General features: G+C 42.0%; 1 protein-coding gene across 2 annotated transcripts in view; it reads right to left on the reverse strand.

Moving 5' to 3' along the window:
* Positions 1-26,685, reverse strand: part of MED13 (mediator complex subunit 13) — a 122,236-nt gene that overhangs the window by 32,193 nt on the left and 63,358 nt on the right. For both annotated transcript variants that reach the window (XM_061605135.1, XM_061605136.1), the window contains exons 5-12: positions 24,837-25,034; positions 18,591-18,773; positions 17,016-17,178; positions 14,078-14,188; positions 12,262-12,945; positions 3,607-3,814; positions 2,676-2,742; positions 2,382-2,509 (exon numbers count right to left, since the gene is read on the reverse strand). In XM_061605135.1, coding sequence (XP_061461119.1) covers positions 2,382-2,509; positions 2,676-2,742; positions 3,607-3,814; positions 12,262-12,945; positions 14,078-14,188; positions 17,016-17,178; positions 18,591-18,773; positions 24,837-25,034 — 1,742 coding nt within the window. The remainder of the gene's footprint in view (positions 1-2,381; positions 2,510-2,675; positions 2,743-3,606; positions 3,815-12,261; positions 12,946-14,077; positions 14,189-17,015; positions 17,179-18,590; positions 18,774-24,836; positions 25,035-26,685) is intronic.

Genomic DNA, 26,685 nt, shown 5'->3' on the forward strand with positions numbered 1-26,685 from the left:
ATTCACACCTCAACATTGTCTGGATTGAGTAAGAGGAGAAAAGTCCAGGCACAGACAGATCAATTTCTAATTTAAAAAAAAAATATTATAAAATTGTTCCCCTGCTTCCTCATAAAGATTCATAGCCATCGAGGCTGGAAACTGGAAACTGCCCCATGCAATATGCTGGCCAGGGAGAAACATTTTCTGTACTTCAACCCCAACATCCAGATCATCAGGATTACCCAGATCTGGACTTCCCAGGAGGATCCCTCCGCCTGTGCAGCTCTGAGACGGGCTCCCGTCTTGGATGAAACTTTTTCAGTTTTAAATCCAGTCAGAAGGGTCTTTTTTGACTGGGGATAATTTCTTCCGGATAAGGAAGAAACGTGAGATTTCCCACACAGCTTTGTTGTGATTGTTGGAGACTGGAATTCGTCAGAATTGTCTGTGAAAGAAGGTCTTCCAGCAGCTCGGACGGAGCGAGGATTTCTAGCTAAGCTCAGCTGAATAAGTGACCCGTTTTTTTTTTCTTTAAAGAAAGACGGACTAACAGGCAAGCATTCTCCTGTCTACGCTTTATTACTTTCTTATCTATACAGCTAAAGAGATTTGTCAAAGGAACAGCAATTAAGAAAACCTGGGTGAGCCAAAACTTTCCTTCTCTTTTACTCACGGAACTAAGGGGCAAGAAAATAAAAATAGCCTACCTTTTTTTTATTGCAAAAAGCTGACATGGAAAATAGCATTATAAAGATTACAACGGATGAGGGGTTTCTGATTGGAAGAGAAAGGAAAAATCTTTTTGATTTATAAGGCTTTTGTGTAATATATGTCTGGGACTATTTTTTCTGATCTACTTTTTTTTGACGAATCTGCTCATTCCTTCTGCTACTAGTTATTTGGACGCTATGAACTAAAGTTGTTTTTGCACTTCTGGGCATATAAGAGATAAGGGCTGTCTAGAGTGTGACGTCAGTTGGTTTGAAAGATTAACTCCTTTGTAACTGGATAAAGAAATAAACTGCTCTTTGCTTGGGACATTGAAAATTGAAGGAGTTTTGTTCCTCTGGCTTTAAGAATGACAATTAAGAAGATCATGGATGTACAAGAAGGGACTTTATCTTTAGACATGTTTCAGAAAATAATGAATGGCATTAAGTCAATAAAACAAGAACTGAGAAATAATAGTCAAGCGTTGAGAACTGAATTTGACGAAATGAGACAGGAGCTGAAAGAAATTCAGGATTCTATGAGAAAGGAGAATAAAGATAGATCTGGAAAACTAAAAAAGGATGAAAGAGAAATTAAAGGCAAGGTTCAAACTATGGAGATTGGATTAAATATGGACATGGAAAAAGATTTGGATTTCCTGGCTGTGATGGATCCTGGAGATAAATATTACGGTTTGGAACTCAGCGCTGTCCCTGAAGGAATTGAAGAGATTGGAGATAAAGATATTATCGGTTCAAAAAAATTCCTGGACTGGAAGGATTTGATGGAACTTGAAATGGAGAAAGTTAACAGATTTAATCCCTGTTTTGTGTCAATGGAAAAATCTTCAAGAGATGTGCTTGTGTATCATGTAAAAAAGAGGAACAGAGATGCGGCTTTGCAACAATACTTCAGTGATACGTTCGAAATTGATGGATCTGTGATAAAGGAAATTCCTATCAGACTCTTATTATATGACTATGACTGCAAGATTATTGGGTGCGTAAAGATGGAAGATGGAACCAATATGGATAATGGAAGAAGAGCGATTTGAAATTACTGGACTTAGTAGACTTGATGAGTTGGATTAATTGACATGTTTATCTAGAAACAAAAATTGATGGACATATATCTCAAGGATTGGAAACTTCTCTTTGACTTTTTGTGGAAGAATAAAATGATATGATGTTAATGAGATTTGAAACCAATTAAGATAACCGCTGGAGGAAGGTGATTTTATAATCTATTAAGAGACAGGCTTGTTATATATTATAGATTTATAGCTGAACTATGACAAATCGGAAGTCAATATTTTTATATATACTTTTCTTTTCTTGTTGTGTTAGTTATTGATTTGTGTTTTTTCTTTTTGTATTGTTTTGGTTTTGAAAATTTGAATAAAAATTAATTGAAAAAAAAAAAAAGGATTACCCAGATCCATTAGGGAAGAACAGGAAAGATCACTGTGCACATCACTTTACAGACAACAATTATAGGGCAAAGATTAAGGTTAGTCAAGTGCATCCAATTCATTTGGAGAGTTATCTGAAATGGCTCAGAAACTGGAATTATGAAAATTGGTATGATTTTTCTTATTTTTAGTTACATACTGCCTTCACTGTCAGGTGATGCTCTTTGACCTCCACTATTATACAAAGCTACAATATATATATTGGCAAGGCTCTTACTGTTAGTTCATCTTCATCAGAGTTGAAGAGATTGTCGAGGTCAGTGTAAGAGACAACCAGGTCATTTTCATGAAACAAGCTAGTTGATGCCGTGCGATTGTGAGGGGGAATACGCTGCGCATCTGTTGCTGAAGAGAGAGATCAAAGGTTCACCATTAGAGTAATTTAAATTATAGCAGCTTAACTACAGATGTAGTTCAATTACATGCTCTAGTATCGCTAAGCCAATGCATTCTTGTAGTTCTATCCAGTTTTTAGGAAACAAACACCACATTCCAAAACTAGGCATGTTACCTTGTTTGACAGATGGGCTAAAAAGGGACATTGCATCCTCTCCAACATTGGGTGTCCCATCTTCAGCCTGTGAAAAAGAAGAAGCAGGAGGCAGCAGGCGTCAATACATGTCCACATGCATTATTAACATATGAAGCTGCCTCGCACAGAGACAGGCATCAATCCATCTAGCCACGGACCGTATATTTCAGCCTTCGCCAACTTGGTGCCTTCCAGATGTGATGGTTGGGACCAATGGGAGTTGTAGTCCAAGCTCCTGGAGGGCACTAGGCTGGCAAAGGCTGATCCACATCAAATGGCAATAACTCTTCAGGCAGAAGTCCTTTCGAGATCTGATGCCCAATATCCTTTCAAAAACAGAGTATTTTTATTTTATTTATTTTAATTTATATTCCACTTAACTACAGTAGCCTCTAGGTGGTGTACCTGAGACTTGGCCAGTATTGCCTACTCTGACAGGCACTGGCTGTCCTGGGGCTCAGGCAAAGTTCTTACCCATCACCTGCTACAAGATCCTTTTAACTGGAGATGCCAGGGATTGCACTGGGGGGCTTTCTGCATGCAAAGGACATACCCTGTCGTTGACCTAAAAGCCCCTCCCACGGCAAAGCTTCATGAATAATTCCCAAGGAGGAACGTTCAGCAGAAAATGTTGCCGTCAAACTGAACACACTCACAAATGCTCCATGAGAAGGCCTTTAAGCATGCTCCAAGGGATTTTGGACCTCTCTTGCAACAACAGGCATGGGACTGAGGCTGCTGTTGGAAAAACACATGGCCACAGTCCCTTTGGGGGCACAGAATCAGTTATGCTCTTCTTTAGATCCTGGCTTATGTATGTTCCTCACAGAACAGTTTCTGAACATCTCCCTCACCCCTTCTGCTTTTACTCATTCGCTGTGCTGGTTAACACCTGGGTCTTTTCACTCACCTTGTGTTTTTTCCCAACTTCTCGCTCACTGTTTTGCCTGTCCTTTTTATCAGGAAAAGGGTATTCTTCATCTCCATCAACAAATGCATACGGGTCCATTTCTGGCTCCTGGTCAGCTACTATTGCTGCCAGATACTGGTTCTTGCTCTGGTACTGCTGCACCAATTCATCAGAGACCTTTAGAGGTTTTCTACATTGCACCATTAACCTGTATGGAAGAAAAATACATAGTTACAATGACAAAAAAGCAGTGCTAAACCCTTCCAGGGATTGAAATCTATTCAAGATGGCCTACATGGGATTTTTCACGGTCCTGTGAGAGGTGGGCTAATAAACAAATCTTAACCAAACTCAAGATCGCGCAGTGAGCCTCATGGTTGAGTAGGGAACTCAACTCTTCCCTGCCCAAGTTTAACACTTTTAAGCACTACACCATACTTGCTCTCCCACAACACCGCGTGTGTAGTATTTTCCCTCATATAATCTCACGAGAGTATCACAGGAACTCTAGGCAACAATGGATTTCTTTTTTTGAAGGATTTCATAGGAGTTAACATCAACTTGATCCAAATAAGGTTCTTTAAGTCCATGCCTAATTAATGTCCATAGCCTCTTTTCCAGCACTTGAGGTCTCTAAAAAGGACACCACTATTCAAATCTCATCTTATGCTCACCCCTACCAAGCCAATTAGCACTTCAGTAACTATGAACTGAAGCATGGTACAAAGATGTTGCCCTCCACAACTGGTTGTACATGGAAAATTACAGAAACATCCAAGATAGACACACAAGATCCAAAACAAGGGCCTAGATGTACCTAGTAGGATTTCCCCCATCTTATCTTCACAGGTTGCCTTTTATGTCATATACAAATTGCTTTCGAAAGGCCATTCAAATTTGAAAGCAGTTTGCTGCATGGAAAGAGGGGTGCTGTTTTGAAAACACAAACTCACAGTCCCCTTTGGGCTCACAACTTGTTTCCTAGTTCTTTGACCTTTGAAAGTAGTAATTTTTCTACTTGTAGAATCCAATATTAACAGCAGCCTACCCGGATCAGACCTAAAGTCCAACCAGAGGCTTTTGAAAAGCACAGAAACAGGGCATGAAGGCATCAGCCTTCTCCAGTTCCTATCCAACACCAAGTACTCAGAGGCATTAGAGATTAGAGAAAAAAACCCTGGGGGGAAATTCAAAAACCAGCAAATATGAAAAAAACAGGGTGTGTGTGTTTTTCCTGAAGCTTTCTTGCTTTTGTTTTTAAATAGGAAAAACTTGGAAACACAGGGGCAAAATATAGAACAAAACAAAACCAAAAAACACAACCACCACCCTGCAATTTCTGGGTTTTTTTCCTGCTGGGGGCTACTGGCCAATTGCTAGTAGACCAGCTGAGATTTCTTGCCAAGAATGTTGTAGTCAGGGAAACTTGATCTGATCTAGCAAAGCAGTTATGATCACACCCAGATTTATTTAGCTTCAGATGGAGGTGGTTGCATCAGGTGCCTTCAGATCATGCACTAGGATCATGCCTAGCTGTGCCTTAACTGTTCGGAGACCCCAGATATTCCAACTTTAACCCTATTCAATCTCGTCAAATGTAGAAAAGGCTCCCCACTTCTGACATTCACCCTCAAACACATGGAAGGTTAGACTGTGTAGAGATTACATGTAGAGGGGGCACCACTTACCCATACAATTCTAATTCTTCTGGTGTGTGTGTTAGAAGCCCAGGATAGCAAACAAAAACACTACAAGCACTCTAAAACGTCTTAAAAGCACAAGAGTTTAAAACATATTAAAAACAAAGCATATTTTAAAAACAGCTTTAAAAACCTCTTAAAAAGCAATTCCAACACAGATGTTGTTAAAGAGAAAAGCCTTCAGCAGGTGCCAAAGAGGGAACTTGAAAGGGTAGGTGACACAACACTAAAGGTCCACTTCCTATCTTGTGCGCAATGGACTCCTGATAAGATGGTATCTGCAAGAGGCCCTCATCTGCACAGCGCAATGTTCAATATATAAGGGGTAAGACGCTATTTCATGTGTTTTTTACATGCTAGGAGATTCAACAGCCAAAAGGGGCTTTCATAAATGTAAAACACACAGTGGTGAAGTAAAATCAACCCATCCCTGGGTTAAACATCTATGATAATGACCAGTGATATCTACTTAGAAATACATCAGCTATCTTTTTTTTTTTTATGCCCATAGTTTTGTGATGGCTTGTAGCCAGTAAGAACACCAGAAGGTAATTCAGACAAAGAAGCTTTAAGTTAGATGGAGACCCAGTGCCTGCAGGAAGAAGGAGAACATCGCCACCCAGGGAAGGAGAGCCTGCTGTTGCTGCTGCTGTTGGAACACCACCTCCACCACCCTTCCCAGTGGGACTGCTGCCTGGCAGACGTGCCTCCTGCAGGACCAGGTCCCAGGTACCCAGCCAGCTGTGACTAATTTCCATCACCTGTCCCTCTTTGGAGGGATACATAAGCCGGCTGGCTGAGGTGGCCTGGGAGACCCAGTGCCTGCAGGAAGAAGGAGAACATCGCCACCCAGGGAAGGAGAGCCTGCTGTTGCTGCTGCTGTTGGAACACCACCTCCACCACCCTTCCCAGTGGGACTGCTGCCTGGCAGACGTGCCTCCTGCAGGACCAGGTCCCAGGTACCCAGCCAGCTGTGACTAATTTCCATCACCTGTCCCTCTTTGGAGGGATACATAAGCTGGCTGGCTGAGGTGGCCTGGGTTTTTGTCTTTTGTTTTGCTGCTTTCCCCCCCCCCCCTTTTTTTTCTTTTGGGTGCCATTGGTTTTAGCTATGGGTGGGTTCGGTTTCGTTTTATATTGCAGTTCTTGGGTTTTTATGTAGTTTGTATGTTGTATTTTACTTTATCTTGTACGCCGCCTAGAGTGGCCACTTGTGCGGCCAAATAGGCGGCCTAGAAATAAAATTTATTATTATTTATTATTCAGTTATGCCAGAAATAGCTAATATAGGCACCAAATTAGCCAACAAAATCATGGTAGCTTTATGGACTTACATAAAGACTGTTTTGATTGCTCTCTGGATTGAAAGGCCATTAGCAGATTAAACTGGAATCCAAGGTGAAAGTGATCTAATACAGTAGGGCCCCACTCATACAGCAGGTTACGTTCTGGACCCCCGCTGAAAAGCGGAACTCATTGAATAGAATGGCGTGTGATGCCCGAAAACCGCCATAAAAGCAGAACAAGCAGCGTATGAGTGGGGCTTTAGTCTAATTGTGTTTTAAATTGTTTTTAAGGTATGTGTTTTGAATTGTATATTTGTTTTTATGTTTTTGATTGCTGTAAACCGCCCAGAGGGGTTGGCTATGGGGTGGTATACAAGTGCAATAAATAAATAAATAAATAATTGCGTCTAATTGAGACCACCGCATTAGCGAAGCGCTGTAAAGCAGGGCCCTACTGTATGCAAGTCAGCACTTGAAGGGCCCTGGACAAATCTTCTCCCAAGAGCTGCAAACCAGGCCCTTCAGTTACCAAGCGAGAGGCAAAAGTGATGTAGAGGAAGAGGCACCAGTGTACCTTGTACATCACTATAGGGGATGGTGGTTGAGGCCAATCACCCTTCCCTACCTTCTGAAAGTGGCTCTCCAGGAAAACTAGCTGCTCATCAAGAGCCTAGTTTAAAAAGAACCAGAGGATTTCATGTAAGTTAAGCCTGTTTCTTCCTGTGGTGGTAAACCTGTATTATTTAGATTGCAGTGTTTCCAGGCTGGGACCTCCATGAGTGAATGTTCCTCTGTACAAAAAATCCCTCTGTACACAGAAAATTAAGAGCTGGAGGGGAAGCAATCAGGTCTAGGCCTTCCCCCTGATATATACATATATGCATGCATGCATGGAATAATTTTTGTTCAGAGGAATGTTCAGTCATGCATTCCTCCTGCAGTCTTGGCGATACAGAGGTACAGCCCTGACAGAGGTTTACCACTACAGTGAGAACTAGGTCACAGACAAGTTAAAAAAGATAAACGACCTCAAACCGAGGAAGTGAGAATGAGAAGTTCTCAGTACTTTACAAATCTCTAAAACATTGTAGTAGATGCAAACATAATCTCTCCATTTCAAGCATGACCATTTGGAAAGCGTTCTTCCCAAGCCCCAGTTAACCTGGAAATTATTTTGCATAATGGAATTTTCAGCCAACAAGACCTTCAGCCTGCCAGCCCAGCCCACAGAGGTATCTTTGGTCAAGTCCTGTATTAGATATTCTTCTGGACTCTTCCTCAGGCAGGCAATGAACTGGTTGCAACAGCTGGCATTTCTATCTGGAGCACAGCTGGAAGCAGCTGCAATGCTCTCATGATCCTTGGCAGCACCCCACCACCAGTGATTTCAACACTGTCAGCCTTCCCATATCAACTTGCTTGCTAAGGAACCCCTAAATCTGCAGAAACCCAGTGTGCTACAGATGTCTGAGGGGACTGTTGTAGGGACCACATCAGCTTGCACTGCTTTTATTCTGCTTATTCAAAGTATTTATATCCTGCTTTTCTGCCTGAAATAGAAGCAGCCAAAATGGCTCACATCAAAAACAGTCAATGAACACAACAATTTACAACAGTGAAAAGTGCTTAACAGAATGCAGATAACGAGACTTAGCAGTGGAGAACAGGACAAAAGGCATTTAGTTCAAATTCGCAGCAGGTCAAAAGCCTGCTGTTTAAATACATCATCGTCTTAAGCAAACTGACATCAGGAGAGAGCAAACTGGATCTCCCAAGGCAGGGTGTTCTGCAACCTATCGCATGTGTTCCCACCAAATGAACTTCAGGTGGCAGAGACGTGCAACAGGGCCTCCCCAGATAGGAACACAGGCAGCTGCCTTGTACCAAATCCAACTGTTGGTCCATCCAGCTCAGCATTGTCTACAGCAACAGGTGGTGGCTCTTCAGGGTTTCTGGCAAGAGCTTTTCCCACCCTACCTGGCACACCATGGGTTGAGCCTGGGACCTTCTGCGTGCAAGGCAGATGCTCTACTATGGAGCTACAATCCTTTCCCTGAATGGCTCATGAAGCAGGAGGGGATTCTTTAGGTATCCTGGTCCTAAGCAGTTTCCAGTGCAGGCCACAGAATATACTCAACAACTGCCCAAGAACAGTAATGGCAGACAAACTCTGTTACAGGAGAGCTGCCCACTTTTACAGATCTTCTTATTAGTAAACTATTAAGCTTTCCAAGTACTCCAGAGTTCCTCAGAACACCATCTGAAAGCCACTTGTCTGCATTTTTTTTTAAAAAAAACCTAGCTTATTCAGAAGCAAAACTTCATGAAAACAAGACAGCACCAAGAAACTGGCTGACAGTATTGCTTTGTTAATTTAACACCTGCCTTCAAAATAAGCTTGCAAGCCAAGCCAAACCAAAAACGAGATTGAAAAGGAAATGCGTATTTCCTTACTCTTAAGAAAGAGCAAAAATGACAGCAGAATATATTGTTCAAAGTTTGAAAGTGTTACCAAGCAACTATCAGCTGATGAACAAAGGATACGGGACGGTTTGCAGGCAGCACACTTAGCTTTATGAAACTGAAAGTGAAGCCAAATAGATGGTCTCCATTCCTTTACCGCCCTTCGTGGCAGGTTTACTCAATTTTCCTCTACCGATATGAAGTTAGCCTATGGCCATACTACCCTGAACACGCCCAATCTCGTCTGATCTTGGAAGTTAAGCAAGATCAGGCCTGCCATAAGCTTAGAGGAAGGCAATGGTAAACCACTTCTGAATACCTTTTACCATGAACACCCTATGGATATATATATAGAGAGAAAAAGATTCATAGGGTCGCCATAAGTCGTAATCGACTTGAAGGCATATAACAATAGGAAGTTAAAAGGAACAGTCTGACCAGTATTGTAGGGCTGTTTTTAGCCTCACAATGAAATCAGTGAAGAGCTTTTCAAACCCCTAATTCTAGGCTTAAATGGCCACTTGAATCCAACAATTACAGGTGGGCTCTGCCCGTATTTTCATCAGCTCCTTCAGAGGCCATTAAACTTTGTGGCCTTTCATCTCATTCTATTTCCATGTCTTAGCAGCAGCAGTTGTAAACATCACCTATGATTGTCTTAAAATACTTTCATACTCAAGAGTTGCAAGTTATTTATGCTAGGACATTTCAGGAACACACAGGCCTTTTGAAATTCATCAGTAAAATAAGTTCAACGTTTGTTAGGAAAGAGGATGAATCACAAAAGAGCTTGCTATGAAGCCTCTCAAGTTGATACTTTGCAGATTGGAAATACTAGGGAAAAATCCAGAATCCAGAATATGTCTCCTTAAAGAACTCTCCCTGACACCACTTCATCAGTAATAGAGAAGGATGTTGGGCAGTGTTGTTTTTAGGTGCACAACTAAGATGTTTTGAGCACATACTTGAAAACTGTTGTTAAATGTGTGTCTCATACAGATAAACTCTACTGCACTAAGATTCAGCAGGAAGCCACAGTTAATGTACTTTTAGGGGTAAGCCCAAGGTTTGCTTCTACGTAACACGTGAAAAAGTCCCAAGTTTGCCCGACTGACCCACCAAAGAGGAGCATATACCAAGGACACCATAGAAATGATCTATTTTATAAGTCACTTTGAGAGTCAGCCCTTCAAGACAAGTCTTAAGAGAGTTTCCCCCAACCCATTCCCCTCTTTTCCCATTCCCCTTTCGAGTTTCAATCAGTATCTATTGCAAATCCATCAAGGACCCATTTCTATAATTTCATATTTTTGTTAGTTGTCCCATGCACTCAGGATAAGACACGATATAAATCTGGCTGATATTTTAATATCAAAGAGAAACACTTTCCAATATTAATGGGGCAAGAGATAAAAGAAATCTCAAAAAGAAATGAATTTACAGTAACTTCTGTTGTCTTTAAAAATCTGAGGACAAGATTTCCTTTTTCTTTCCACAACTTCCAACTGCAGAGTTACAACCTTTAGAAGCTGAGAAATTCACAAAGGGATTTTGCTTCTAACTGAAGCAAAACAAAAGTCTAGAATGGAAACTATGATAAATAATCTCACTCAGTGGTTCCCAAACTCCCCATCCCCGAAAAGAGCCGAGGGTCCTTGTTAATATTTTTTTCTGCTCATTGTAACAATTGTAATGTGCTGTGCTAGATTAGGCATGATTTTAATTGTACTTCTACAGACACACCGCAGGCCACCTGAATAAAGCTCGCAGACTACTGGTGGTTCATGGACCGCAGTTTGGGAACCCCAGATCTAGCTGCAACAGAGTTTTTTATATTCATAACATATGACAGGGAAGATTCATCAGCCAGAGAGAACAGAGGAAACAAGGGCAACACAATTGAAACCTTTTGTGGTTTTAAGCCTACAGTTCAAGCAGCAATCTAAAACTGCCATTTCATTTATAAACAATTGCTTTTCTAGTAGGGTACACAGAGAGATAATCAATTCAATGCCAGGCCCACTTTCAAGAATTTACCACACTCCCAGTTACCGAGTTCTCTTTGAAGGAAACACATAAGCTTCAGTGGAGTTCTTGGACAAGGTTGAGTCTATGGCTGAGTTGGAATATCACTCAAGTAGCTTTTTACAAAGAGAATAAAACACTCCAAGCAGGGAAAGATTGCAAAAGTTGGTTGAACATATAACTTAATCCACCTAGCCTGCAACTATCTTTTGACTGGCAGTAACTTTCCAAGGTCTCAGATTTCTTTCCCATCGCCTGTTACTTGAGATCTTTTTAACTGGAAGTGCCAGGGATTGAACCTAGAAACCATGTGCTCTACCACGAAGCTGTGCCTCCTCCCACCAAGTTCAAATAGTACAGCTACCCAGCTCCTCTGAGATTTGAACATAGGACCTCTTGCACTCTAAATGAGAAACACAAACCTAGAATGATAAGCCAAAACAAGAGGTCCTTTCTCTGTTAGGACACAAATTACTAACACGGATCTTGGAGAAAGAAGACAATGGAAGAAATGTTTATAGTGCTATTGGTTGTAGAAGATGGGGTTAAGTGGGGAGAAGCACAATGGGACATTGGAGATATTTTTATAATTGTTATGTTCGGTTTGTTTTATTTACTCTGTTATTATGTTATGTACATTGTTGAGGTTTGTTTAGTTATGTTTATTTAAAATGTGATGTATTGTTTTTACTTTTAATTATACCAAATATGAATTGTATATTATATATTGTATATTGATTTTTATGTTGTAAACTGCCCAGAGAGCTTCGCTATGGGGCGGTATAGAAATGTAATTTAATAACAATACTACTACTAGTAATAGTGCTCATTCGTAAAGCTTCAAATTAGACAGGTTTACAGGAGCAAGACTAAGCACAGACGCCAGACCAGAGTTGTCAGACCAAAAAAAGGCAAGATTTACATTTTCTAATGCACATATTGCTTCCATTTATTTGGGAATAATCCTGCCTTTAGAGCCTGAATGTCCACAGTTAAAATGCCTACAGCCAATCCACATGTTCCACTCTTTCTAAGCTGTGACAATACAATGGGAAGCAAAGTTATCTTCTCGTTAGACCTCAGAAAGTTTTATGGTTAACTACCCATGGTAACAGGGAAAGAAGAGATCCTGCCTTGGATACCCAGTAGTGTTTTAGAGGTTGAATGTAAGGTATACTTACTCTGTAGCTGAAGGCAAGTTGTCTAACCCTGCAGATCCCACAGGGTCATCCTTAAATTTTTCACCCGGGAGCTGCGGTGGCAAGAAGTCCACATCCTTTTTCTTTGGAACCTTATAATACTTCCACATAGAACCCACATCTTCTTCTTCTAAGTTCACCGCTGTGCCAACATACACTGTGGGCTCCATGACCTCTGGGAACTGAGCTGGGAAAGCCTGGGTCAAGCCCTCTGTCCTGTCTTCCGTTGCTTTTGAAGGAACCAAAGGATCCGGAGTTGGCATCTGGTAGAAATGCTGGCTCTGGGGAGTGGAAGGAGCTTTGGTTGCCCCTTCGTCAGCAACGTCACACGGGTGAGGGCTGAGGGGGGGTGGCTGGGGAGAATTCGCCACCTCAGTGCCATGCATCTGAGGAGTCTTTGCTACATCGTTAGTTCTTAGATTTGAAAACCTCACTTGGCTGTCTGAGGTGGCGATCACAAGCCTCTGATTGGCCGAGTCTGCCTCCATGGCAATGTCATCAGTAACAGACACACGATGGTGAAATGGAGTCAGGGGACGCTTTTGGGGCTTATCTCCTTTCTCTTGCTTCTCATTCGCCTTGTGCTTTGGAGCTGCCTGCTGCTGCTGGCCCAAGGCAGGCACTGGCCCCTGCTGAATCGCAAGTCTCGGCTTGAGGATTCTGTACCTAAAGTGGGGCGGAAGAGAGAATGGAGTGAGCATCAACTGTATTTTATCTACCAGTAAACACTTCACGTTTTGATTAACTTTACAGAGAAATGAACTCAACCAATTATGTAGACGTGCATGATTGCTATTGTGCTGTGCTGCCTTAACCCCAGTCAAGCTCCCAAACATACAAAGTCTCAGCGAGTCAGACCCTGCCCGTGGGACTTATGAAGGAGGAGGCACCAATGAGGCCAACAAGTCACCTTGCTACCAAAGAGGCTGATGAGGTGGCAAAACTGCCTGAACTGTAGTCTGTTCAGTGCACACACCATGCTTAGCCACAGTTAGTGAAAGTTACTGCTTGCAAGCCCACTTCACACTGCAGTTTCACATCTCAAATTCCATCAGCTCTATCTGTGGTTTAGGCATTCAGATGCAATGCTTACTCGTGGTTAAGCATTATGTTGGTGCTGGGGAAAACGTCCCTCCTACAACTACTGGAAAATGTATATGGCTTAATGAGGCATTTACAGCCAATTAAGAAGAGGGACCAGAGAGGGAGACAGGGGAAGAACACATCAAGGCCCTGCTCCTGTTCCACCTAGACTGTCCCCTGCCTCACATATCACGAATTGCTCAGTGGGAAAGATTCCAGAAGAAGAAAGTGGGAGGCAGGCAGGCAAATACCAGCAGTATGCCTGCTCTAGCTGGGCTGGCTTTGCTTTGTTTTAAGTGTATGGCTTTAAATATATCCATTGCATTCTGTTTGAGAACTTGCTATCAAAAAGCAGAATGCAAAACCACTGAATCAGTAGTTTTCAACATTTTCAGACCCGGGATCCACCTTTAATATAAACATGCATTTGGGGACTCATTTCTTAATTTTTAACCATACATTTGTATGCTGTTAGTGCTCTTATTGCAACCCACCTTAGATCCGGCTCTGACATGCTAACGGGTCCTAACCCACCAGTGAAGGACTATTGCACGAAGTAAAATAAAGTTCCAAAGCGCCTATACACACAGTCCAATATCTTACTGTATGGACCAACATATTCACTTCTTATTGTTTTACTGTTTTCAATAAAGTGGATCCTAAACGGTATCTGCATACTTTCACATACTACAGCCAAGAGTTCTGTGAACTGTACCTTGAGCAAGTGCAATTTGCCCTCTGCGTGGCTTCAACAAACTCCCAAAATGACATTTTGTCAATCATCTCCTCTTCACATAAGCCATTTGATGTAGCAGAATACTTCCTCCTGCATTACATTTAGGGGAGACATTTTTTCTTTTAAATTCACTTACAAAAATGAAAAAGACAACATGAATCTGTGGTGGAGCATATATACAATGGGTCTACAACACTTCCCTGGCCAACCTGTGGCAAGAAAGAATTGCCTCCAAACAAGCTGGGCTTTTTGCATTCGAGCTGTTGATGACTAACAGGTATGTCCAGGGGAGGCAGTAAAACGTCTTGCAGGTTAGCAATTTTTGTGGACTTAACAATAGTTCTACAAAACTACACACATAATACAGACTAACACTTTACAGTTTGTGGTACCCAGGCCAACATTACAACAACATTAAATATTACACTGGGCTAATCTACTAAAGTTGACAAGTTAATTTCTTATTGTTTTGTTTAAAGTTGACACTAGCCAATTAGCAAAGGTGTGACTATGAGGAGGACCTGATAGCTATCTATGAAATTATTGATTGTGTGAAGTTTTTCTCCCCCTTATGTACTCGGACACAATGTCAAGCAATGAAGTTGCCTGGCAGCTGGTTCAGGATTTAGGGGGAAAAGTCCTTCACACTAGGCATGCCCATCTTAGGAAATTCACTGATGTAAGACATGTTCCCACAACCTTACGAAAGATTAGATTAGCACACAGAGGGCAGGCCTATCAGCAGCTGCTAGCCCACGACAGCTAGGTGGAATCTCCAGGTTCAGAGGCATGCTTATTTCTGACTTCTACATACAGAGGTCAGCCATCACCTTCATGCCTTATTTGCAAGTTGCCCGAGGCGTCTGGGCGGCCAATCCTGGAAGCAAAGATGCTGGTCTAGGTCAGGGGTGAGGATGCTGTGGCTGGACTCTAGTTCCCATCAAACCCAACCAGCATGGCCAATGATCGGGGATTATGGAAAAACAATTCCAGCCACATGTTCTTCACCCCGGGTCTAGAAAAGACGTTGGTCCGATTCAGCAAGGCACTCGTAGCGTCCTTAACTGGCCCACCACTAGGAATCTCATTGGAGAAATGTGACATGAACCCAAATGACTCCTTCCATTGGTCCCCTCACTCTGTGTGCAGGCCTGCTGCTGGTCCAAATACCAAGAGAAAGACCTTTCCTACCGACCATTCTCTTTCTCCCTCCAAGCCCCTTCCAAGAACAGCCAACTCCCAAGAGTGATTTAATGGACAGCTAAATACATCTGGGCTTCCTCTTGCTCCCACTTGCTGCCTAGTCTTCCCAATCTACAGCCAGGACATAAGAATCAAATTTCACCAGACTAACCAGCAGCAAGAAAGAAAACAGTTTAAGAAAAAAAGAAGAGCCCTGCTGGATCAGGCCAAAGGGGGCCCATCTAGTCCAGCATCCTGTCCTCACAGTGGCCAACCAGATACCCCAAGGGGAAGCCCACAAGCAAGACCCGAGTGCAAAGAACACTCTCCCCTCCTGCGGTTTCCAGCAACTGGTTTCCAGCAACTGGTATTTGAAGCATACTGCCTCTGCCTATGGGAGCACAGCATAGCCATTATGGCTAGTGTCATCAACAGCCTTTTCCTCCATGAATTTGTCTAATCCTGTTTTAAAGCCGTCCAGGTTGGTGGCCATCACTGACACTTGTGGGAACGAATTCCATAGTTTAACTGTATGCTGCATGAAGAAGTCCTCTCTTTTCTCTGTCCCGAATCTTCCAACATTCAGCTTCATTGGATGCCCCAAGTTCTAGTAGTATGAGAAAGGGAGAAAAACCTTTCTCTATCCACTTTCTCCATGCCATGCACAATTTTATATGCTTCTGTCATTTGCCACCTCTCTTACTCGCCTTTGTTCTAAACTAAAAAGCCTCAAACGTTGCAGCCTTTCCTCATAGGGGAATCGCTCCATCCACTTGATAATTTTGGTTGCCCTTTTCTGAACTGTTTCCAGCTCTACAATATCCTTTCTGAGGTGAGGCGACCAGAACGGTACACAGTACAGGCATACCCCGCTTTAACATACGCAATGGGAACGGAGCGTGTATGTAAAGTGAAAATGTACTTAAAGTGAAGCAATTATCTATGCATGTACTGCACTGCAATCGCCACTAGATGACAGCGGTGTCATGCCATTAAGTGTCCGTAATTGTGAAGCACGCATACGTTAAGCGTGGTATGGTGGAGTATGGAGCATGTCCATTATAGCGAGGCGACGTTAAGTGAAGCAACGTTAAGCGGGGTATGCCTGTATTCCAAAAGTGCAGCCACACCATTGATTTATATATATATAAATCCAGCAATGGAGACTCTTCATGGCTTGATGCAATATTATTCATAAAGGTGCTGGGATAAATTAATTTATCCTGAGTGTGATTGCTATTTGGAGAAGGATGAGATAGGCTGGGCAGAGATGGATTCTGGATAACAGGCTAGGTGCCTGGATGGAGTGTTCGCACACATGTTGTTGCCCAGGGCCCCAAGAAGTTTCTTGCTAGTGATTAGCAATTTGGCACACTTTCTTCCAGGATAGAAGAGTAAGGGAAGTATAGATTAGGGAACATATATTGCTTCCTTTGGAATGGGAAGTGGCACTTTTCTGGGGCATAGCCAAGGTGGTGCAATAGGGAGTGGGCGGAGAGAGCACGCATGCGTAACCAATAATAGTGTTTTATACTTTCCTATCCATCTCCTTTACATGCATCTGACATCTTCAGACATTGGTGAGCAACAAATGTTAAACATCCTAAGCCATAGCAACCAATTAAGCAACATTTCTAGCCTTTGTTGACTTCTTTTTTAAAGCAATTGCGTTCCACTTTAAGTTGGGCTTTTATAAAGCCTCCACATGCACACACACACAATCTCCATTACATACTTGGTCAGTGCTCTATTCATATTGCATTCTTGCCAGACTCTGTCAACCACTTGATTGGCCAGCTTTCGAGGGATTTTGCCCCCATGGTGACTAATGCTGTCAAAGCTGAATACATCAGAAATAGAAGAGAGCTTCACCCACTTTTGGGCTGAACGAGCATCAACTGAAGATAAAGACGGAAAACAACAAAAGAGTTAACCAGGCCTTTGGCTTTATTCATCCTATCTGCCCCAAAAGAAGCCTCCGCAGCCTTTATTATTGCAAAGGCAAAAAATGAATCACTCATTTAGAACAGAACGGCAAACCAGAAGCAACTCCAGCACTCGTAGGTACCACATGAAAACAAATGTTACTAGGAGCCTCATATTTTTCACAGTATTCCTTTGTATTCAAGAATTGCTTGGGCATGTAGTTGATAAAAAGGCACCAAAGGTACACAGAATATGGTTAAAACTGGGGGGGAATTACCATTCATTCAGACATTGTACAGACCTAAATCTCGAAGGATGGGTCAAAAGTGAGAACGAGTGATACTACATAAGACTGTGGCATTGGTGGTTTTCTGTAACTTTCTGCATGTTGAGTAGTTGTAGAACTTGGCTACTGAGGATGTTATTCCACTCTAGTCCTACTCAGAGTAGAGCCACTGAAGTTAATGGACACAAGTAACTTAGGTGCATTAATTTCCATGGGTCTACTCTGAGTCGGACTTAGCTGAATATAACCCTGTGCAACTAAAAAAAAGGGACTAGCCTTTGTGTTTGCGGGGAGACACCAAGCATGCTCGGTTGCCCTCTCAGGGCTCTAGCATTCAAAGAGAAGAGAGGAAGTCCTGGCATTGCTGTCTGTCTGCTCCTCTCATTAAATCCTTACTCAGTATTCACTCCCCAAGCCTGGAAGCAAACACCATCAACAAGGTGATAACTGAGGTTACTCCTTATTGTGGGGGCATGGCACAACACAGTTATGAAAGGAAGATTATGCAAACAAGAGCAGGAAAAGTTAGCCTGGTTCTGTCCAGGCTTTGAAGCATGCACACCATGGGTGGCAAACCTACAGCAATGTGGGCTCACTATGGAAGGAAGGGCAGGATATAAATTTCATACTAATTTAATAAATAAATAAATGTGCCACAAGTGCCATGGGCTGTAGTGATTAGGACACAAGAGTCTTTTATTATGACAGACAACTTTTAGTTTCACCAGGCAAAAACAAACAAATACCAAGACACCGGGCCCTGAAGTAGACAGCAGCATGAACTCCGTTGGCATATTTTAGATTTCATTGTCCCAAGACATAATCTAAAGGCACGAGGCCACCATCTTGCCAAAGCTAAGCAGGACTGGGTCTGGCCAGCATCTTGGGAATTGCATCAGCTCCACCTTGCATTCCATGATGGAAGAAAGGTAGGACATCAGTGTCAGAAAACAAACAAATAATTGTATTACTAAGAATTACTTTATGTGGCTGAGAGGCCTTCTTTGGAGGTGAGGCAGAGAAGAGAGAGACCACATCAAGATAGTACTACCCCACTCGAGATTTTAAACAAAACAAAGGCAAGGATTTTTACTGTACCTGTTTGAACCTCTTCTGGGGACGTAGGTGGAGTCAGAGTGACTGAGGACATAGCTGGATCTCTTGTGGAAGCAGGCACTTGATGGACACCCAAGCAGTTGCTTGACCCAGCAGTACTAGGAGCAGGAATGTCTGTCTGAGGAACTAAAACAAAGCATGCTGGGTAGACCATTCTCACGCCAGCTAAAAAAAATGAAACAAAACAGCACAAGTTTATTATACAATCCAACCCAGACACAGAGTATACTAACGCCAATTATAAGAGAACTAGCTTTTTAAGCCCTGCTCACAAACATTAAAAAAAAATAATGATTACATTTGTATTCCACACTTCCTCCAAAACAGCAAAAGATTTGAGTTTTCCACCCACATATTATCCTCACAACCAACCTGTGAATGAGGTTGGGCTGAGAGGCCACAATTGCTCCAGCATCAACCAGTGAGCTGCACGGCTGAGCAAAGGTCCTCCCAGCCCACATCTATCACTGTTCGCTGCACCAGGGGTTTTCATCATGACTGTATCTTATCATAAAGCAAAGCCAGAAGCTTCCCTGAAAGGCACCTTGTTCACCACTATCAATTTTCCCCTATAATGTACAGCTGCAGGAAAGTGCTGGGTGGACACTCCGCCACATTCTTGGTTCCAGCAGACCAAGAGGAGGGCCAAACAAGCCTGGCAAGCGAACCGAGTGTGCACTTTAGAACATGACCCAGCATTTTTTTTTTTGAAACTTGCAGTTTTTAGCTCTTTAAAAAAGAGAGGAAGCCATGGATTGTGCTTTCAAGATCAGAACTTAACAACTGATGTATCAGAGAAGAGTGGACAGAATTAAACAGATCAGTAAAATTCTTTTTAAAAAGATATTTAGTGATTTAATGCAAAATTATCACTATTCAAACAGTTATTATTTTCTAGACAGTAAAGTTATATTTTACATTTATTGTAGATTCTAAATCACAGATTCTTGTTTTTTCTATGCTTCCTGTATTTTTTTTCTTGTTTGATAATTTATTTATGTATTTATTTTATTAAGCTTATATACCGCCCGACTAGCAACAGCTCTCTGGGCGGTGAACATTAAAAATACAATAAAAATAACACAATACAGTATATCACAATACAAAACTGTACAAAAACTGTACAGTCTAAAATCAAAATATAATAATTTAGAATTAACAGGAATTAAAATGCCTCAGAGAAGAGAAAGGTTTTAACCTGGCGCCGAAAAGATGATAGTGTCGGCACCAGGCGCACCTCCTCGGGGAGATAAAATTCAGTCTGCATCTGTGTTGGAATTGCTTTATTATCTCTACCTTAACTTTCTTGACATATTTTCTTACCACTGAACAAGCTTTTTTTACACTCCAGATCAAACCAATTTGTGTGATACTGAATGGAACCAGCTTTACACTTGCATCTGACCAACTATAGCTTCAGGTCCTCCATTATTTGCTCATACACTTCTATCATATTTGATTCGCTAATATCAGATCGTAACACACTGTCATGCAAAAACAACATGTGGTTCTTATGAGAGATTATTAATTTTGTCTGCAACAGCACCATCCTGTTTATTTATTTTTTGGCCCACTAACTCAGTGTCAATCTCATATTCTTTGTAAGCAGAGACCCAGTACCCAGTTCCGGTCTCCGCACTTCAAGAAGGATGCAGAGAAACTGGAACGGGTTCAGAGGAGGGCAACAAATATGATCAGGGGACTGGAAACAAAGCCCTGCGAGGAGAGACTGAAAGAACTGGGCATGTTTAGCCTTGAGAAGAGAAGACTGAGGGGAGATATGATAGCACTCTTCAAGTACATGAAAGGTTGTCACATAGAGGAGGGCAGGGATCTCTTCTCGATCGTCCCAGAGTGCAGGACACGGAATAATGGGCTCAAGTTGCAGGAAGCCAGATTTCGACTGGACATCAGGAACAACTTCCTAACTGTTAGAGCCATACGACAATGGAACCAATAACCTAGAGAGGTAGTGGGCTCTCTGAGACTGAAGGCATTAAAAAGGCAGCTGGACAACCATCTGTCAGGAATGCTTTGATTTGGATTCCTGCATTGAGCAGAGGGTTGGACTCGATGGCCTTGTAGGCCCCTTCCAACTCTATTATTCTATGATTCTATACCACAACCAATATTAGACAAACCTCAAGGGTTGATGATCACAGTGGCCTGTTGGAGTGTTGTTTAAGTGGAATATGGTGGCTCCACAGCAAAGATATATAGTCTGAGAACCATTCCACTCCACCACACTAGATATCTTCCATTTCAGCAACTGCTTGCTGATACCAGCATGTAATGCAGTAAGTTTACAAGAGGGTGGACAATCTTTGTTTCTCAAAAGCTGCATTCCTTCAAGGGTAATCTGTCAGGAAATGTCAGCAATGGATGGCCAGAGCCAAGAGTAGGAAAGAATGCCTTTTCTCCACCACCTTGCATCACCTCTGCCACTGCATTTTCTTTCCATCTCTTTCTGTCACCCCCTATTCTCCCCCCCCCCAAAAAAAGCTGCAATGGACAAGCTAGAGCAGGGTTGAGGTAAAGAGATAACAGATCCCTCATGGCTGAGATCTGAACCAACAGCTTGCCGAGGGCTTTTGAAATTAGGCTGAGGGCCACATGAAATTAGATCAAGGGCTGCATGTGGCCCTAGGGCCACAGGTTGACTACCCCAGTTGACTACAAGCTGTAGGAAAACTGTTTAATACAGCATGAGATTTACCTACTTTCCCTTTGACAGACATCCTACTGAATGACTTGGAAAATTACTAGCATCTCCACTAACTTTTTTAACATATGACTTACAGTTCAACTATGAAATCCAAAACTATTTCCACTCTCGCATATAAATCCTTGATGACCCCAGTCATTTTACCCATGCCTCAATTTTCTTCCACCCAGTGCTAGGCTAAAAGCATGTTACTTGTCAGTGACATAATATAATTTATCTGCCTTTTCTTTTTCTCCACTAAAGCAGTAAGACTTGTCATCTTCACCATAAATCCTACTCTCGTTTGGCTTGTAATAATGCCACTCTTCTCAGAGAAAATGCTAAGAAATTAAGACAATCCTACTGCCATCTCTTTTTTTTAAGTTAAATAATGCCACACCCCTCATCACAACTTACAATTCCTCTTAGAGCAAGAGGATTGTTTTCTCTCTTGGAGAGCAGATTTGTAAATTTTACTAGTCCTTAATGCTAAAACAAGCAGAATGTCTTATTACTGCTTATATTATTTTCCAAGGAGCCTAGTAGTATACATGGTTCTCTCCCATCATTTTATCCACACAACAATCCTGTGAAGCGTGTCAGGCTGAGACCAAGAGTGTAGACGTCCAGGGTCTCGGGGGATCTTAGACCCTTTATTTTTTTGGGAGAAGGGTCCTAGCAGGGCTCCCAATGTCTCCAGTATTCCGCAAGTCAATCAGCATGAAAGGGAGTGTGTTAGCCACTGAGAAGAGTCTTCCAACATGCTTCCTTATCCTTTCCTGCGGATTGGAGCCAGTCAGAATAAAAGGAGGCGAATCAGCCACCGAGAACACTCTTTTCAGTAGCTACCACTCTCATGCTTATTAGCTCCTAGGGATGTCTGTTGTGGGAGAAGGCATTAACAAGGATCTCATTCCCAACTCAGCAGCAACAGGGGGAGGGTGTGTGGCTGTGACTGACATGAAGGTACCCTGCACTTCTGAATTTGCCACTACATGACTGGCTGAGACATATTGGCCCAAGGTCACCCATCAAACATTGTATAAAAGGGCAACATTATGTAATAGGCCAGGGTAGCCAACGTCGTGCCCTGCAGATGTTGTTGGACAGCATCTCCCATCAATCCCATGGCCAATTATCAGGGATGATGGAAGTTGGAGTCTACAACATCTGGAGGGCACCACATTAGATACCCCACAACAGACAATGAAGGTATATACCAGCTTGACCACTCAAAATATTTTTATTCAGGACCTCAGTACAGAATCCTATATCCATTGAGGTCCAGGCTGTTTCCAAAGCTACTCCACTTTCCAATGATAACTTTTGTGTGTGTGCGTGTGTGCGTGTGTGTGCGTGTGTGTGTGCGTGCATGCGTGTGCGTGCGTGTGCGTGCGGGCACCTGTCTTAGTGTTAATTCTATCAGGAAGAGAGTTGAAATTAAATTTTACTGGAAAGCAGAGAGAGACTAATTTAGGAGTTGGAATTCTGGGCCATTTCACACATTACATACAGAGTGGCAAACCCAGCAGGGAGCAGCAGCCAATCCCAGATCCCAGTTTGCCTCTGTGAAAACAGTTTAAACAAACATGAGTTTCAGTCACACATTTCAATTTTAGGTTTATATGTAAAAGTGGTTAGCTGTACACCAATACAATTTGTGCGTGTATCAGACCATAACTCTTTGTGTCCCCCCCCCCAATATTTTAAAACTGTTCCAAACTGGTCTCCAATTATGCCATAAGGCCATGCTCATGATCAGTGCTCAGCACACCACGCTGGTCTTCCCAGGTGGTAAACTCTACTATTCTGGTATATCACAAAAGGAGATCCCGGTCTAAAATTGGGAGGGGGGGAGGCAACCTGTGCCCCCACACACACATTATTGGACTCAAGTCTTATTTCCCATCAACCCCCTTCAGCCCCAGTCATCATGATCAACAATGAGGAATGACTGGAGGTGTAGTCCAGCAATAACCATGAGGTCACAGGATGTTCACTCCTGGCCTGACTTAAAGGGTGGAACCTCCTTAGCTACTAATATACACCCCTTTGACCTCCTCAGGCTCTGACACACATCTAAACAATCTTGTGAGAGAAGCAGCAGGCAGCTGGTTAGGGCAGTTCCCAAATTCCCAAAGGGACTTTCCTCCTCCATTAGAAGTCAATAATTCACACTGCGCATCGTCCCAACCCTTAGGAGTCACCAATATCTGGGTCAGGTTTTGTACCCTATCTCAGTGGTATCACTGTATGCAGCCCCTTTACCAATCGTAAGTGAGACAATTGAGTTTTACGAATAAAATAAAATTATATCATTGAGCCTGTTGTACTAATGGGGGCATTTCACTTGTGGTAATGGTCAGTGAGCTCCACCATATGAACTGTTATTATGAATTGCAGAAAAACAAAATGCATACAAGGAAGGTGTTAAACACAGTCTCAGTAGTGCTACCAAGCCTCAACAATCTATTTCTTTTCTTTCTTTAATTTGTTTTGATGTGTTCCATGATCACATCTGCCTGACATCCTGCAGCAAACCATATTCTAGCTGTTTGTTGTTTTTACACTAGATTTCCCTTCATTTGCTCTCATTTACTTTGACACTGTTATTTTATTAGCTTGCTCATAGTTTTAGTCCTTTTCCCAGCAAAAATCTTTTCCAGCAAAACTTTTGAATTCTTTTCACCTCGCTACTATTTCAAACCAACTCTAATTCTAGTTTTAAAAAAATAACAATCTAGCAGGGTCTCAGAACCAAATAAATTATTTGTTATATATTAACTATAGTGCCTAGCTCTTGCTTACAAAGAAGAAACAGAAACCACCAATTTTAACTTTAGCAACTGGTTCTTTTCTTAACAGGCAATTAATAGCTCCTAAAATTGTGGTCTCATGTCACAATTCCTGATAAGGATAACTCAACAGCAGTATTTCTACAACTGCTGCAACACTTATAGAATTGCTTAGCTGATCTAATGGATATATTTAAAACCTTTAAATTAATATGATGCCCTTAATCAACCATTTTAATAGCAATACTTACTAAAACAGTGCACAGCAAGCACCACCTTAGAACAAACACTCCACTTTTCTGCCATACGGTCTGATTTAAAAGAACTAGTCTTTTTTAATCAGGTGACAGCTCAAATCTTTTACAAATCCAACCCCAAGTTTCCATTCTGATTTACAGAAAGGTGACCAGCGAAGAGTAATTTTGAAAAATGGTTACTTCCAACCAACTACAGCAGATCGGAATGAACTACATATCAATTAAATAATATTTCACAAGTGCAGAACACCACCATCTTGATCGTCTGGTGGCACAACATGGCATCAGAAACCTTTTTGAGATAGGCCCTTCATAAATCATAAAGCAATTTCACTTGTTTAGAGCATGATGGGGAATGTATGGCCCTCTGGATTAGAACTCCCATCCTCCTCACTACCCATGCTAGCTGTGGCTGACGGAAATCCAACAGCGTTCACCAGTGTTGGTTCAGAGATTTTAAAAGCTTTCATACCAACGAGGACTTCCACAGCAGCCAGAGAGTCATCCTCCCAATCCATCTCTTCTTGTTTTTCCTCCAATCCCTCCTTCAGGTTGGACGTGATAGGATAGAACTGTTTCCATTCACCAATCAATTTTTTCGTAGTCGAATCAGATAGCTTGAACGACTGTCCAGTGAGTGTACCATTTAATCCAAAGGGACTTAAAATAACTACAAACACAAAGAAGAGGGGCATTCATCAGTCACTAAAAAAACAATCTGCAGAAAAATAGACCCAAAGGCTGTTGTAGTGTCAAGTGACTAAACTTGTCCATGAAGAAAATTTGAGGACATACTTGCGAGGCCAATTAAGTCTATCCAAGGAAGACACATGAAGGGCTGTTCCACTACAAAATCTCTTTTGTTGGGGGGGGGGGGGAGTTTGCCAGAGCCTGGATATTCCCCCCACCATGCAAAGGGCTGCAAGACTCTTTTGAGATGGCTTTCAGTGGCTAAAGCTAAGCAGATAGCAAGGGTTTTAGGGTGAGCATTCCAGTTTAGAATATTTACACCAAGAAGCCTGCAAGGTAGGGCACAATTTTTTGAAAAGCCAATGTAATTAATTCATAGTATGAGATACCATGGGCAGCTCCAACTTTCTCATTAATTTAATACAAGGGAGGTTCTTGCTCCTTCCTTTCCTCATCAAAAACTAAATCTACTTAGTATTAGGGGAGATTCCACTATCACTTACCACCACCATCTTTTTTATGACCTGGGGGACTTGGAGGCTATTCAGACATGTTAAAAAAAAAAAGCCTGACACAGGAGCCCTGTCCACAGAGTTAAATCTTCCAATCATGGTTTACAGTAAGGGTCAACCATAGTTTCCTGGCAAATGAGGAATGCCTCTCATGTTTAGACCATGGTTTGCAATGATAGTTTGTGAGCACACCATGGTTTTCACAAATAATTTTGCAGATTTCAGACAAAATGGCAAAGGAGATATGAGCAGCAAATTTCAGCATACAAAGAGAAGAGGGAGCATGCAAGCCCAGGGTTCACTCCTGCAAGTTCTTGTAATTTTAGATCATAGTTCAGTTATGAATAGCCTCTTAACTCTGAAACCTGCACATAAGAGCACTATTTAAAATCTCAGAAATGCATAGCAAATACCCTGCTTGAATTAGCAGGATAGACTGCACTGTGCTGGGCTGCAGCAAACAGCAGACCTCCCCTGACAATCTCAGGACAAGGACTCATTGTCCCTCATTAAAATGTCCATGTACTGAAACAGGGTAAATTATGTAAGAATCAGTGTACCATAACAGCAGCTAGAAATTAATCCATCTGAACATCTGACGTAGAAACTCATCATAAGATAACAGCAGTGGGGAACAATTTTCTCTTCTACAGGACAGGTGAACAACGAAAAAAGGACCAGTAGCATCTACTGAAACTGACATTGCAAGCTACTACCTACAAGTCAGATTGCAGGTGTTAAAAAAAAGATGGTGGTGGTGGAGGAAAACCTGGTAATAGAAGGGTGGTCTACATAAGTGCCATAAACTGGTCTATGTTAGGAAACAGTTGGTAACAGCCAGGAGACAGCTGAAAAGTTGCTGAACTATGTTCCAGGTCATTCCAGGAATAAAACAGATACAGATGCATTTACTGCAAGCAAGAAGTTCTTGTTTTTAAGGCAACACACAAGCACCAACATTCAAGATTCTCAACACAACCTTAATAGGAATAGCTTATTATTTCCCATTACTGGAAGTCCAAGTTCTGCACACATAAAACAAGCTTTTATCAAGCTTAAAATCAAGCAACCTGAGTGCCATTTCACACGTTACTAAGAGGCAAACACAGGTTGCCCAGC

Source organism: Rhineura floridana, chromosome 21, assembly GCF_030035675.1.
Source record: "Rhineura floridana isolate rRhiFlo1 chromosome 21, rRhiFlo1.hap2, whole genome shotgun sequence".
Lineage (NCBI taxonomy): Eukaryota > Metazoa > Chordata > Lepidosauria > Squamata > Rhineuridae > Rhineura > Rhineura floridana.